The sequence below is a fragment of the Harpia harpyja genome, chromosome 7, assembly GCF_026419915.1.
Source record: "Harpia harpyja isolate bHarHar1 chromosome 7, bHarHar1 primary haplotype, whole genome shotgun sequence".
NCBI lineage: Eukaryota > Metazoa > Chordata > Aves > Accipitriformes > Accipitridae > Harpia > Harpia harpyja.
In genome coordinates this window covers 36198933-36212622 of record NC_068946.1, presented here as the reverse complement: position 1 = coordinate 36212622, position 13690 = coordinate 36198933, and the positions used below count along the sequence as shown (strand labels likewise).

Sequence of the window (13690 nt, the reverse complement as noted above, 5' to 3'; positions counted from 1 at the left end):
TCTGATTTATCATCATCATATTTTTCTTTTTCTTGTTTTGTTACACTGTCATAAGAAGGTGGATATGTGGTGGATGCAGACATATCCATTTTCTCTGGAGGTGAGTTTTCACTTAGCTTACCAATAATCATATCTTTTTTGATAAGCAGATCAACCCCATCTTTCCGGTACATAAACGAAAGTTTCTTTACTGACTGTCTTAAAAGATAACGTCTATAAGCACGCTGAATGATCGTAGCGGACACTTCCTCCTGTTTTCGTTTTAACGTAGTTGTAATTGGTTCATAGGAGACTTTTGAAGGATTGGCTGCCATAAAACGTTCTTCCATTTGTATTCTGAGGGCATCCATCTCGTCACTTTCCCCCAAAACACGCTTTGTGAAAGCAAACAAGATGTCAAGGCAGTGAATTCTGTCACCGCTTACCATGGGCAGATCCATTGCAATAAGTTGAATTGTGTTTGGTTTTGGTATATTAAGAGGAGGATCCAGAGAAGCTGCAAAATCAGACAATTTGCTATATTCTATGAATTGTGTTGCATCTGGATCATACTTTTCCCAGACTTCATAGAACATCTCAAAGTCATCCTCACTCAAGGGTTCAGCACTTTCTTCAGTAGCAACACCAAAGTTCTCCAAAATCACAGCAATGTACATGTTCACCACTACCAGAAACGATATGATAATGTAGCTGACAAAGAAGAAAATCCCAACGGAAGGATTGCCGCAGTCGCCTTTAACGGAGCTCCCCGGATGATCTTTATGGGGATCACAGTCTGGCTCCCCACTGTTAAGAATTGGGTCTAGCAAACCATCCCAGCCAGCAGATGTGGTAATTTGAAATAGGCAGATCATGCTGTTGCCAAACGTTTCAAAGTTGAACATGTCATCTATACCAGCTTCCTGCTTAACATAGGCAAAGTTGGACATGCCAAATATCGCATAGATAAACATGACCAGGAACAGCAGCAGACCAATGTTGAACAAAGCAGGAAGAGACATCATCAAAGCAAAAAGCAGAGTGCGGATTCCCTTAGCGCCTTTAATGAGACGCAGGATTCGACCGATTCTGGCAAGTCGTACAACTCTGAACAAAGTGGGGGACACAAAGTACTTTTCAATCACCTTAGCTAGAAACATACCTGTAAAACATAAAAATAAAATTAAAAGGGTAACATTTTATCACAGATTAGATTTTCTACAACAAAGCATAAATAAAGAACATCTCTACCTGTGGAATTAGTGGAAATTATAATTGGAGATAAATTTTATCTGCTATGGGTAATTTAAACTTTTTTCCAGCACTCTTAGAAAAAGAAAGAGTATTAAAATTAATACAGAATTATTAAGAAAGTTACTATTCTAAAGTATGCTTTTCATTTCCTAAATAATCAGGAGACATTCAGTATTTCCACTGATCTGTAAAACTTGACAGAGATAAAGCATTTAATACATGTCTTACTATATTTCATTTTGAATATAAGAATTTCTTACCTACTATTGAAAGAATAACAACCACAAAATCAAAAATATTCCAGCCAACGGTGAAGTAATAATAACGGAGTGAGAACAGTTTGAGGACACATTCTCCAGTGAAAAGAACAACAAAGACCAAGTTAATCCAGTATAAAATATTTTGCATCAGTTCACCCTGGCCATCTGTTTCTATCATCATGGTGACCATGTTAAGACAGATGAGAACCATAATGGTGATGTCAAATGCTTGCTTTGTTACAATATCAAATACCAGACCTTGCAATTTGTTCTGAGGGGAGAAAAAAGAAAAGGTGGTATTATCTTGCACATAATGAACATCCTTTTCCTCCCTTCATTTCCTTCTTCGTGCCCCAAAATATACAACCAAGCAAAAGGCTGAAAAATCTAAGAAAAGCACTGTTCAGTAACTTCTTTATTTGCCAGCTCTAAGTTTTCCCCTCAAAACCCAACAGGCTTCTATTTCTTCAGATTCTTTGATTTGCTACTTCCTCAGGCATAAAAAATGTGAGAGATTTTCTCCTGCAGAACAGAAATATGTACATGTTTCAATTCAGAATGAAGGGCTAACTTGACTTAGGCCTAAACCATTTTAGAGTTGAGAGAAATTTTTTGATAGTTAATGTACCGCTGCGATTTCTTCCCAAATGTATATGATACAAGAATAGACACATTCTTACCGCTGGTCTAGGTATAGGTTTTTGTGGTTTCTTGGATCCCAGCTTCTTCATTGCATTGTAATATTTCTTTTGTTCTTCTGTCATGAAAATGTCTTGACCTCCAAGGTAAAATAATAAAAACAGAACAGATTACAGCCAAGCCTTATAATCCATTAATTCACAGCACTGCAGAACATGTTTTTTTTGAACCACGTATTCTTATACATTGTTACCAAAACCAAAATATAGTAATTATATCAAAGATTGTTAAAATATCTGGCAAGTCTTGATGGAAAAATAAAACAAATTAAGGAATGGAAAAAACCTCCAGGATTTCTATCTATTTGTTATTAAAAAAAAAACCATACCTGATTAATTCAATTAAATATGTACAAAAAACCCCTTGTAAAAATACACATTCCATAGATACTTATAAATCTAACACCGTAAACTCCACACTGTAAATCAATTGACCAGAAATAGAAAAGCTTCAAAGGTAGAAAGATTCACCAAGAGCTGATACGCCTTCAGGGAAACTGTATGAGGAAAAAGAAATTACTGATGTGACTTTTCAGGATGCACATTTTATCATTTCAGTATGGATATCTCAGTTCAGATGTTTTTTTGCCACAGTAGTATTTCCACAGTGTATGTGAGGGTTGATCCCCCTACATTGTACAGAGATCATCAGAAGCATGGGCTTACTCTGGGGTTTCTTGCCTGAATAAGAGGACAGCAGTCTGAGTAAAAGAGTATCTAGACCGGTATGTGTAATACACATATGGAAACACTTGTCAGGAATACAATTTCTGTTGACAAGTAACTTCCTTTTTTTCTTTAATGCATTTGTTTTTAAGTACATTCCAGGTATGCATGATGCCAAAGCAGTGGCACTTGGAAATGGATTTCAGAGTCACAGGTGATTCTGTGACTTTGTCAAATGAAGTGTCGATCTTATTGAGAAAGTAATGATGAATCCAGATGAAGATGTTCTTGAGTCTTTCAGCGGTGGCTACATATACACATGAACATTTAGAAGTCAAAAGAGATCCTGTTTAGCATGCTCTCGTAATAAGCCAAATATTCAAGTAAAATTCAGTTCTTAGAGAGTAAGGGTTTTGGAAGAACAACAAGAAATTAATTTGCTGATTATGGTGGAAATGTGATGTGACTCTGTCAGGAGATTTAACCCAGCGGGAAATAAAAACAAACAAACAAAAAAGCAAGCTACAAAGGAACTGGCATTGAACTGAGGATTTCTTCTGCTGCCTTATTGATGTAATGGCTATCAAGAGTGAATAAGTCATCATTGTCTCAGTGTGCTGTCCATAGGGAGAACAGTGGTCTCAAGACACATTATATCCCTTTGAGGACTGTAATGGTTAAGAATTTGACAGCTAGTGGAACACTTCTTCTCCCATGGGAACGTAATGAAAGTAGGATGCACACAGGGACCAAAGAAATGCACACAGTTTAACTACACAGGGACAGTATATTGCAACATGAGGTCTTTCCCATTCATATTCCAACGATGTTGCCCAAAATGGAGAGATCTCAGTGATGTGAAGGCAGAACAAAGACAAGAAAAATACTGCTGGGTGGCCGTGCACTGCATGATCTGCACATTTCTATGAGCACGGGATCATCTATAAATTCAAAAGACAGGCAACTAACGTTTGCTAATTTGCTACGTGAAACTGAAGAATAGCATGTAGATAGAGTTTTCCCCAGCCTAATTGTTGTTCTTTGTGGTATCTGTGGTATTTGACTTCCTTGGTGACAGTTACAACAGCTACAAATGTACAAGGGGTGCATACCACACTGCCAGTAAAAGCCCTTTAGCAGGAACTCTTCTCTGGCTTCTGAGTTATAATGACTACAGTAGACGGTATCTGCCAAGTGAACTTAATAGAATTTATAATCACCTCATTACCAAGTAAGGTCACCTTATTACATACAGACTGACAAAATGCCAATAGCATGTATATAACCTTAGTCTTCCTCTCCAAGGATAAGAAACTGAACCACCTTCCTTTTAAGTACTGGAAGCCCCCGATGTTTATTCCAAGGGAGGTGCAAACATCTTGAAGGATGAAGATGTCATCAGGTTTGGAACCACAAACTCATCTTTTCTATTATGTGGGTCTGCAGATAAGAGACTCAAAGGATCTGAAGAAGCAACATACGAAGCTGCATACTTCAATCTCAAGTGGAAAGATTTACTGGAAGTTTCCACTGCAGTAAGTCTAGCAATATCTTTTTTTCAGTACAATGAATCAAACTTGACAAACCATCTAGAATCACAAATGAAGAAATTATGTACTGCCTTGCTATTACTTAGCTCACTTTAAAAAAAAAAAAAAAAAAAAAAAAAATCAATATTCCAGTATGATTCTGCTCCAAATGTGTACAGGAAAATAAGACTACTGTAGACCTTAGAAAGCATTTATAGTTTAAATAATAAGTAGAATTTAATTTGCCATCATAGTCTGAATTTTAATCGATTTAATGCTACTGGAGTTCTTGGCACAATCTTGTGCTCATTTGAATAACAGAAACAATTCCAGTTGAAAAGAAAAACTACACGTTTTAAAATGTCAACAATTTTCTTTCTCTTGCGAATTCACTACTAACTCATGAGACAGTTTCCCAACCCTCTCTAATCTTACAGTACAGAGAGTAGTTCTAGCATTCAGCCTGTCTGTATTAGTCTCTTTATAATTGAGAAGGCCTTCACAGTACTGCTATACATTATCTGTGTATCAATTTTGATATTTGTAGTTTTGCATATTCTCTTCTTCCCTGTCATCTATTTGCTTGAATTAAGTCATCTCGATTTTCACATAGCTTTGTCGCAGCACGGTAAGGGTGAGAGAAACACAATACATAACTTTCTGATGTACGACATATCATTGGGCTGTACAGGGATGTGGAGAACACTCAGACATTCAGTGAAAAACAATACATAACTTTCTGATGTACGACATATCATTGGGCTGTACAGGGATGTGGAGAACACTTGGACATTCAGCATAAGTTTAAATTACTTCAAATGCCTTAAAAAGCACAGACTATTATTTCATTATTTTGAATAGAATAAAAGGAAATCTTAATACGTGATTTCTTTTCTTCTTTCTATTACTATGAGAAATTTCAGACACTCATATTTATCCTTGCATACATTTGCTGAATGCTCAATAACAATGAAGTGTTGTGAAAATGAAACACGTGATACTTATCTTCTTTTTTTGTTGGTTGAAGTTATCTATGATGACACCAATGAATAAGTTTAGGGTGAAAAACGATCCAAAGATGATAAAGGCAACAAAGTAAATATACATGTACAGGTTGTCCTCATACTTGGGCTGTTTCTCTGTCTATGTAACACAGAAAAACAGGAATACATCACAAATAACAGTTAAGACAAATTACAGAATACCGAACAGGAACAGAAGTTGCATCCAGCTGGACAGCAACTCCTTGACAAGGCAGGAAAAACAGCTGTTTTGGAGCGCACCCTACACTTCCCTTATCTTTGAACTTGAAAATCTATTTAATAAGGTGTCTATAATTGCATCACACTCCCCTTTCTCTATGCCAGTTCCTCTCTAATGACATTTGATGTTTCATGTAATTTCTACTAAATTTGACAGAAGTGTGCAAATCTCAAAAGCAATTCAGTTCCTATGGACTTTATGCAAATCAGGAGCTGGATAGAGGAGAGATGCAAACAAATACCAGCATTAACAGAAAAACAGGCAAAATTCAGCCATTTTATTTTTTGAGATCGCCAGAGACTGCAGCTCTGGATTAGCTATTGCAGGTGATGTCACTTGATTATTTGGGTTATTTCTGGAGACACAGGAAAAACTTGTTTCCTAATCTGTACAATCTCAGTGACAAAAATTAATAGGAAACCAGATTTTATTAGGTTTTTTTGTTTACAGATTACTTATTAAATTAGTAACACTTTATATAGATCTACCACTATAATTTTTTTTACCTATTAAAAGTATATGCACTTAACTACTTTATAGTGCATAGCTTTATACAGAAAATTTGTCAAGGTGTTATCTTTTTATTCTTTATATTTTACTTTATTTCAACTGCCATTCAAGAAGCATTACATTAATGCTCGGTAAATCGGTTTTCACTCGGTAAATTTTATAGTGCACTTACTTCTCTAGAATCAACCGCAGCATACATGATGTTCATCCATCCTTTAAACGTTGCCTAAAAACAAAGTTTGTTAATATTTTCTATCAAAGCTCCAATTTTGTAAACATTCTAAATAAAACACTGTCTTCTGCAATGTATTTGCACCCACAAAAATAAAGAAGAATATTAAATGTCTGGTAAGACACGCGTGAAGTATTCACAGGAAGTAATTTACTGTGGAATACTTTTCCCTAATACATAAACACTGAATAAATTCTAATCTTCATGTAAATTCATATAAACTCTATGTGGGATGAGTTATAATCAATATCTGAGAATAACAGGAAGACTGCAAATTTTAAGGCGGCACTTGGTTCTAACTTTCTGACTACCAAAAAACTGGAGGAGGATTCCAAAAATCAGCCACCATGGGTTGGCATTTTTCAGACAGAATATGTGAATAGTCCTAGAAGAAACTCCAGAAGATAAGGAGTCCCAACAAATCTTAAGAAAATAACAGAATCATAGAATGGTTTGGCTTAGAAGGGACCTTTAGAGATTATCTAGTCCAAACTCTCTGCCATGGGCAGGGACATCTTTCACTACATGACACACTTACAATAACGGGGCATCCACAACTTCTCTGGGCAACCTGTTCTCACCACCTTATCATTAAAATAAAAAAATTTCTCCTTATATCCAATCTAAATCTACCCTCTTTCTATTTAAAACTGTTGCCCCTTGTCCTGTCACTACAGGACTTGGGAAAAATTTTCTCTCCGTGTTTCTTATAAGCCCCCTTTATATACTGAAAGGCCACAATAAGGTCCCCCTGGAGCCTTCTCTTCTCCAGGCTGAACAACCCCAACTCTCTCAGCCTTTCTTCATAGGAGAGGTGTTCCAGCCCTCTGATCTTTTTCTTGGCCCTCCTCTGAACTCACTCGAAGAGGTCCATGTCTTTCTTGTACTGATGGGGTCTCATGAGAGTGGGGTGGATGGGGAGGATAACCTCCCTAGATCTGTTGGGTACACTTCTTGTTATACAGCCCAGGATATGATTGGCTTTCTGGGCTGCAAGTGCACACTGCCGGCTCATGCCGAATTTTTTGTCCACCAGAATCCCAAAGTCCTTCTCTGCAGGGCTGCTCTCAATCCATTCACCCTCCAGTCTGTACTGATACTGGGGATTGCCCTGACCCAGGTGCAGGACCTTGCACATGGCATTGTTGAGCTTCATGAGGTTCACAGGGGCCCACTCCTCAAGCCTGCCAAGGTCCCTCAGGATGGCATCCCATCCCTCTAAGCAAATCAACTGCACCGCTCAGCTTGGTGTCATTTGCAAACTGCTGAGGGTGCACTCAATCCCACTATCTACGTCACTGATGAAGCTATTAAATAGTAGTGGTCCCAGTGCAGACCCTTGAGAGACACCACTTGTTACTGGTTTCCACTTGGTCATTAAGCCGCTGACTGTAAGTCTTCGGACACAGCTGTCCAGCCAAGATATGTTACAGTGCTAACAGCACTGCTGTCCTCTACACCGGTAATTTATGCAACTGCTTAGTGCTATTTAGCAATAGCTAGTGTTATTCCCTGGAGCAATCAGATGGTAGCCTGCTGGCACAATACTAACTACTAAATACTACCAGTTGGAGATTTTTAAAGACAGAATAATTACCAAGTGCTTATGAGCACAAATATTTTCCCAGAAGCAGTGTGTCAAGCAAACCCAAATACGAATATAGGCTTCTGTCCTATTGGCTCCAATTTAGATGCTGCCTCTAAAAAAGGGTTGTGCTTAGAAATCTAGCACTAGCAAATTCTGCAAATGCTCATCCAGAGTTTAAAAACAAGCTAAAAACTATCTCTAAAACACCCACTTGATAATAACAGACAACGACTGGAGTGGGACTAGTAAGAACAGTAAAAAGGGAAAGAAGAGAAAGGAAAAAGTGAATTTAAAAACTTTTTCTAAATCAATAGTTGGCTCTCTTCTTGTTTGAAGATCAGATGAGCCCTAGAATATATCTATTTGACTACCATGGTAAAAATTTAAGTCAACATGCCTTAACAGATCAAACAAAAGAAAATTCATCCTAGCTGCCTTTTTTTTTTTTAATTTTAACTAGATAATGTATTTCTGTAGAACTTGAAAAGGTGCTAGTAGTTGGGTGCCAAGGAACTTTATATCCCTCCAGTAGATATTAGATATTCCTCCTCTTCCAAAATGGCCACAGAATGTATCAGATTTTTACCATAAGCAATATTAATTAGCTTCATAGAACACAATTATAAAACCAAATCCTGCATCCGTTCATATATTGTAAAATAACACTGAAAATTATGGAACTAAGGGTTACTGCTACAAAAGTTAAAGCTGGAAAATTAATTTATCAAAATTTATACACTTACTACTTGAAGCAGAGAAAGATAACCAGCTCCAACATTATCAAAGTTTACTTTCACATTTTTCCACTGAACATCCACAGAAGTCATCATAAGATTTTTACACACAGTTGCATTACTGACTTCCTCTGGTGAGAATTTCTCACCAGTTGTGGTATTAACACAGTGATAGAACTTGCCAGCAAACAAGTTTACTCCCATGATGCTGAAAATTAGCCAGAATGTAAGACAAACCAGAAGTACATTCATAATGGATGGGATTGCTCCAGTAAGAGCATTCACAACCACCTAGTAAATAAACAGAGAAAAAAAACTTTTTAAAAACAGTATGTAAAGAAGTAAAAAGATCACTTTTTATTTCAAATGTAGCAAAAAACTTAATGTAAAACATTAAAATACTCTGAAGTAATCCTAACAGAAAAGGAATAACATATATAATACAATCAAACATGCTACTGTTGGCCTTGAAAACAGACATGCAGTTCAGTGTTCCTCTGTGATTTTATAATTAGGCGTATATTTAGGGATTTGTTTTACATACTATTTCTTTTTTTCTTACCCTCATGCCTTCAAAGCGTGACAAAGCTCTTAGTGGTCTCAAAGCTCTTAATGTTCGGAGGGATTTAATTGCACTGAGTTCTGAGAAACCAAGGGCATTAGCTACTAAGCTAACCAAGGAGACCTAGAGGAAACAAAGCAAAACAAAAGAATTTTTTTTTTTTTTTAATAGCCTCACAATACAAATGTAATGCCTCAAGGAAGAAAACTTTGATCTGGATATCAGAAAAAAGTTCATTAGGACCCTAAACTTCTAGTAATAACAAATAAAAAAGAACAAAATTTTAAAAAATTAGTAGAACATTGTGTGTAAATTTCAGAACATTTTAAACAGAGACCTTAATCTCTGCAATTTTCATCGCAGACAGAGTGCTAGTTAGAAGAATGCACATCACGCCTGTGCAAAATGAAGGGCAATTTGGACAAAAAGAATTTGAATAAAAGCTCGACTCAGCCAAAGCCTGAAATGTACTGAAAACCCAATCCCATTCTACATGACATGTTACAATACTAAACAGTGCTCTACTACAGATGCATTATTATAGTCATGATAAAATGTGAGCCAGCAGCATTTGCTTCTGCTAATTTGCACTTAGAGTAATTCACATAATAGCAGATACATAAATAACCAGTAATTCATATTGCCTGCAGATGACAACAGGCTTAGAAGTGGTATATACTCAGTCAGACAGGAATCTGACATGTGTGACTCCTAACTGTACGATAAACACAAAGAAATACCAATGTCAATACAATTACCTAAAAGCAATGCACTCAAATGCATAGAACTGTAGACAGCTCTTTCCTGGGAAGTGGAGTTATGACAGAGTTAATAATTTAATTGTGAGCTATGGCTTGTTGTCTTTTCAGACTACTGCAATCTGGATATTTCAAAATCATAGTATCAAGTACCAGAAGAAAATCTGTGTTTACCTCCATTTGGCAAAAAACACTGTTTCCAGTGTTTCAAGTTCAAAACTGAAGTTAAAAATTCTAAGTCCAAGAATGATCAAGAAGCTGGCAGATATGTTTTAGAGTTATCTGCCTTAGAGTATTGAAATGGGTTAAACAATGGCACTTTATAAAATACATAGACAATGAGGAGAAACTGGCTAATTTTTTTATGAAAACATTGCATGCTATGTTTAAAAGACATAAATCAAGGGTGCTTTTAAAAAATCAGGATGCAATGTTTTTTGTAAATCGCACAAACTAGTTAAAACCAAATTAACTCAAGGAACTCAACATCTGTGCAATATGTGAAATACAAGCCAGTGATCACTACAATACCTTATCATGGTGACTATATACCTGTACTTACAAAATAACCCATTGAAAACTTTAGATAACTCAGCTGCTGAAGTAATTATAATTAGGCCACATAGTTCAAGAGAAGAAAATTTCATTAAAAAAAGGAAAAAAGAGAACTAGGACAAGATTCAGAAAAAGAACACATTCACTGAGTGGAATGACCTTCGTTTATGCCACCAATCTGAATTCCTATACAAACTCAACTATAATACTCAATTTCAGAAGACTGTGCCTTCTTTAAATTCAAATGCTAGACAAACATTTAGCACAGAAAGCATTAATCCATATGAATCCATCAAGACCTTAAGATCATTAGGCCTTACTTTTATAATTCTAGAGAAGACGTAGAGAAAATCTGTCTCAAGTATTCCTGTCAGATAACCATATTTTCTTAGATAATGCAGTTATTATATTTGCATATTTGCATTGCAAGAAATCCTCTTCCTGCAAGACTAGCACATCTCTACTTAATGATGCCATAATTTTATCCTTCTTTGTAAACTAAAATACAATTTAATATACTACTTTCTTCTGCTTTCTTTTTTTGGAGGGGAGAAAGGTAAGGGAGGATAGTTCCTCTCATCATATGGTGCTGATGGCAATTAAAGCCTAATTTTTCTGGTACCATCTGTGGATGTGTGTGCATATGCAAACAAGCTTTTTTTTTTTTTTTTTTTTTTAAATAAATAATTTCCTCCTCTTCCTTATTTATGATCATGGTTTGGACAACTCCTGATACCAGGCTCTGAACTTTCTTCCACATATAAAAGTGCTAATTGTAACACTTCTGTGATGTAAAATTAGAAAATAATATTATATACTATCACAAATACAGTAAATTCAAAAGGTGTATTGTAACAAAAAGAAAGGGAAATGTAAAAAATAGACTGTAATGATACATGTGAGGCAGAATCCATCCTCACCTTCACTTGAACTTTCTGTTCTTATAACTACCAAATGGGGCATTTGCAGAAAAGCATATTGTTAACGTAAGGTGGAAACACCTTTCTTTGGATTTGTTAAACTGCTTGTGTTTTGGACAATTAATGTGCCTTGAGATTTATTTCCTCTTTTAAGACTGTTACTTTTGTGGAAGAGAGGGTCTAATCCACAAGAATTTTTGAAACCTTCAGTACAACTGGATTAACAGCTCAAAAGCCGATTGTCCTGCTGTTTTCTGGTGAGAGTCAATGACTTCTGTCCTCACTGAATCTTCCACTCCAGATGGCTGTCTCCTGTTGCATTTACACGAGGAAGCCTTATGCAGACTTCTTTCCTCTAAGGGTAGTTCAAGCAAGCTGTCACACACTACACAATCTCATGTTTGATCTTTTTTATTATACCCTTTTAACTTGCACATGGAAAGCTGAGCAAAACCAGCATTTGTACTTGTTTTGGGGTTAATTATCCTTTTCTGGAAACACTGTGAACATCACAACCAGTAAGAATTTCTGTTTGTAGCTCTTTCCCAAGTAGGGGACAGCTGGAGAGTTTAGACCAATAGGTACAGAATGGTTTGCCTAAAAAGATCCTGTAAAATGTTGCCTCACTGTGAAACATTTAATTAGACTGGTACTGGTATGGCAAATTTGTTCAATGTTTAGCTGGGTAAAGGCACAGGACAGGAAGATAAAGCAAAGACAGATTCGAACAGTTGAGGGCAGCACACTGCCTGTTACCTAACCAACAGGTAAAATGCCAGCAATAAGAGAAAGAATTAAAGTTGCTTGCTACTAGCTGAAAACAATAACAAGTAAATCTGGCAATAAAGTCAGAAAAAGCTAAGCAGACCACCACTGACTTTTTCAGGGGGATGGGTGTAGTGGGAGGAGTGGGTTTACAATACAGGTGGTCAAACACTGGAAACAGATTGCCAAGTAGGGTGGCAGAATCTCCATTCAAAACTGGGTGTCACCCTGAACAGCCTAATCTGACCTTGAGGTTAGAACTAATTTCTTAGCTGAGCCTGCTTTCAAGGCAAGGAGCTAGACCAGAAAGCTAGACCACCTCCAAAGGTGCCTTCCAACTAAACTAGTCTATGATCTGCTGCTATAGGGTCATAAGATGTAGGCATTCCAAGCAAGAGATGAAGATGGCTACATGAAAGCACTGAAATCACTGGGAAAAGGAATAGCCCATACCATCCATATGGAGATATGGTATGCTTTACTAAGAAGAATTCATCTTAAACACAATTCAAAGGGGAGAACTCTTATACTTACTAAGTTTCTTAAAGATCAATACATCTGTTCTGGGAATATATGCTGACTTTATGCTTTGTATAAGTATATATTGGGTCTTCATAACAGAAGAAATGGAGAAGATATGAAAGGAAAAAGTGGAAAATTGAATTTCCCAGACAGAACATATGTTATTGCATGTCACTGAGTTAGCCCATTTGCTCAGAACGGGAATTCTGTGTCCCCGTCCTATAACTGATGCTAAAAAGAGAAGCATAGTTAAGTGAGGAAGACTGATAACAAATACCACTTGTGCCTTTCCCTCCAAAACAACCTATTTAAAAAAGAGCATTAGCTAAGTTTCTATTCTATTGGTAGGGGACAAAATTTCTGTCCTAGATTCCAGATTCCATCTGATTAATAGAGATTTCCCCTGTCCATTTGTTGAATTTCCACTCAAGTGTCTACACAAAGAGAAAGAACTCCTTTATAAGAACATATTATACAATGTCACTAATTTAATTAATTTCTTTGGAGTGCAATTTCAACAGTAATTTTATCGTAATTGTTGAAAAACATTAACTCTGCCACCTAAAACATGGCTTTTTTTTCTGTTATAAGAATTCAGAATTCAGACAGGCAACAAGTGGCATCCTCCATGATCGGAGACAGAGCCAAACAAAACCAAAATAATTTCAGCTTCCAAAAAGTATCCTTAGAAAGTCATGTGTCAATGAAAAGTGCAAGAGTTGCAGCGAAACTAGCCTTGCAGCCTAGTACACAGTGAGGCCCATAACAATCAAGATGAGGATTGCGAATGAGTGATTCCCACTTTTTTATATCGATCCATAGGCCACCGCTTTTCATTTTCTTCAATCCTTCTTCTTTACTCCAATTGCTGCCTCCTTGCCCCCACCCCTCTTCT

General features: G+C 36.6%; 1 protein-coding gene and 1 long non-coding RNA gene across 3 annotated transcripts in view; one reads left to right on the top strand and one right to left on the bottom strand.

The window, feature by feature from the left end:
* LOC128143710 (uncharacterized) overlaps positions 1 to 5301 on the top strand; it is a 38639-nt gene extending 33338 nt beyond the window's left edge. Inside the window, exons 2-3 of one of the 2 annotated variants that reach the window (XR_008235857.1) lie at positions 4304 to 4392; positions 5157 to 5301. This is a non-coding gene — a long non-coding RNA (uncharacterized LOC128143710). Of the gene's footprint in view, positions 1 to 4303; positions 4393 to 5077 lie in introns of both variants that reach the window. The other variant, XR_008235856.1, reaches the window with a different exon arrangement.
* The window catches only part of LOC128143709 (sodium channel protein type 2 subunit alpha-like), a 48850-nt gene that overhangs the window by 1967 nt on the left and 33193 nt on the right, over positions 1 to 13690 (bottom strand). The window contains 7 exon segments of the mRNA XM_052791236.1: positions 1 to 1141; positions 1494 to 1764; positions 2174 to 2278; positions 5392 to 5529; positions 6332 to 6385; positions 8723 to 9004; positions 9276 to 9398. Of these exon segments, the coding sequence (XP_052647196.1) occupies positions 1 to 1141; positions 1494 to 1764; positions 2174 to 2278; positions 5392 to 5529; positions 6332 to 6385; positions 8723 to 9004; positions 9276 to 9398 (2114 nt within the window).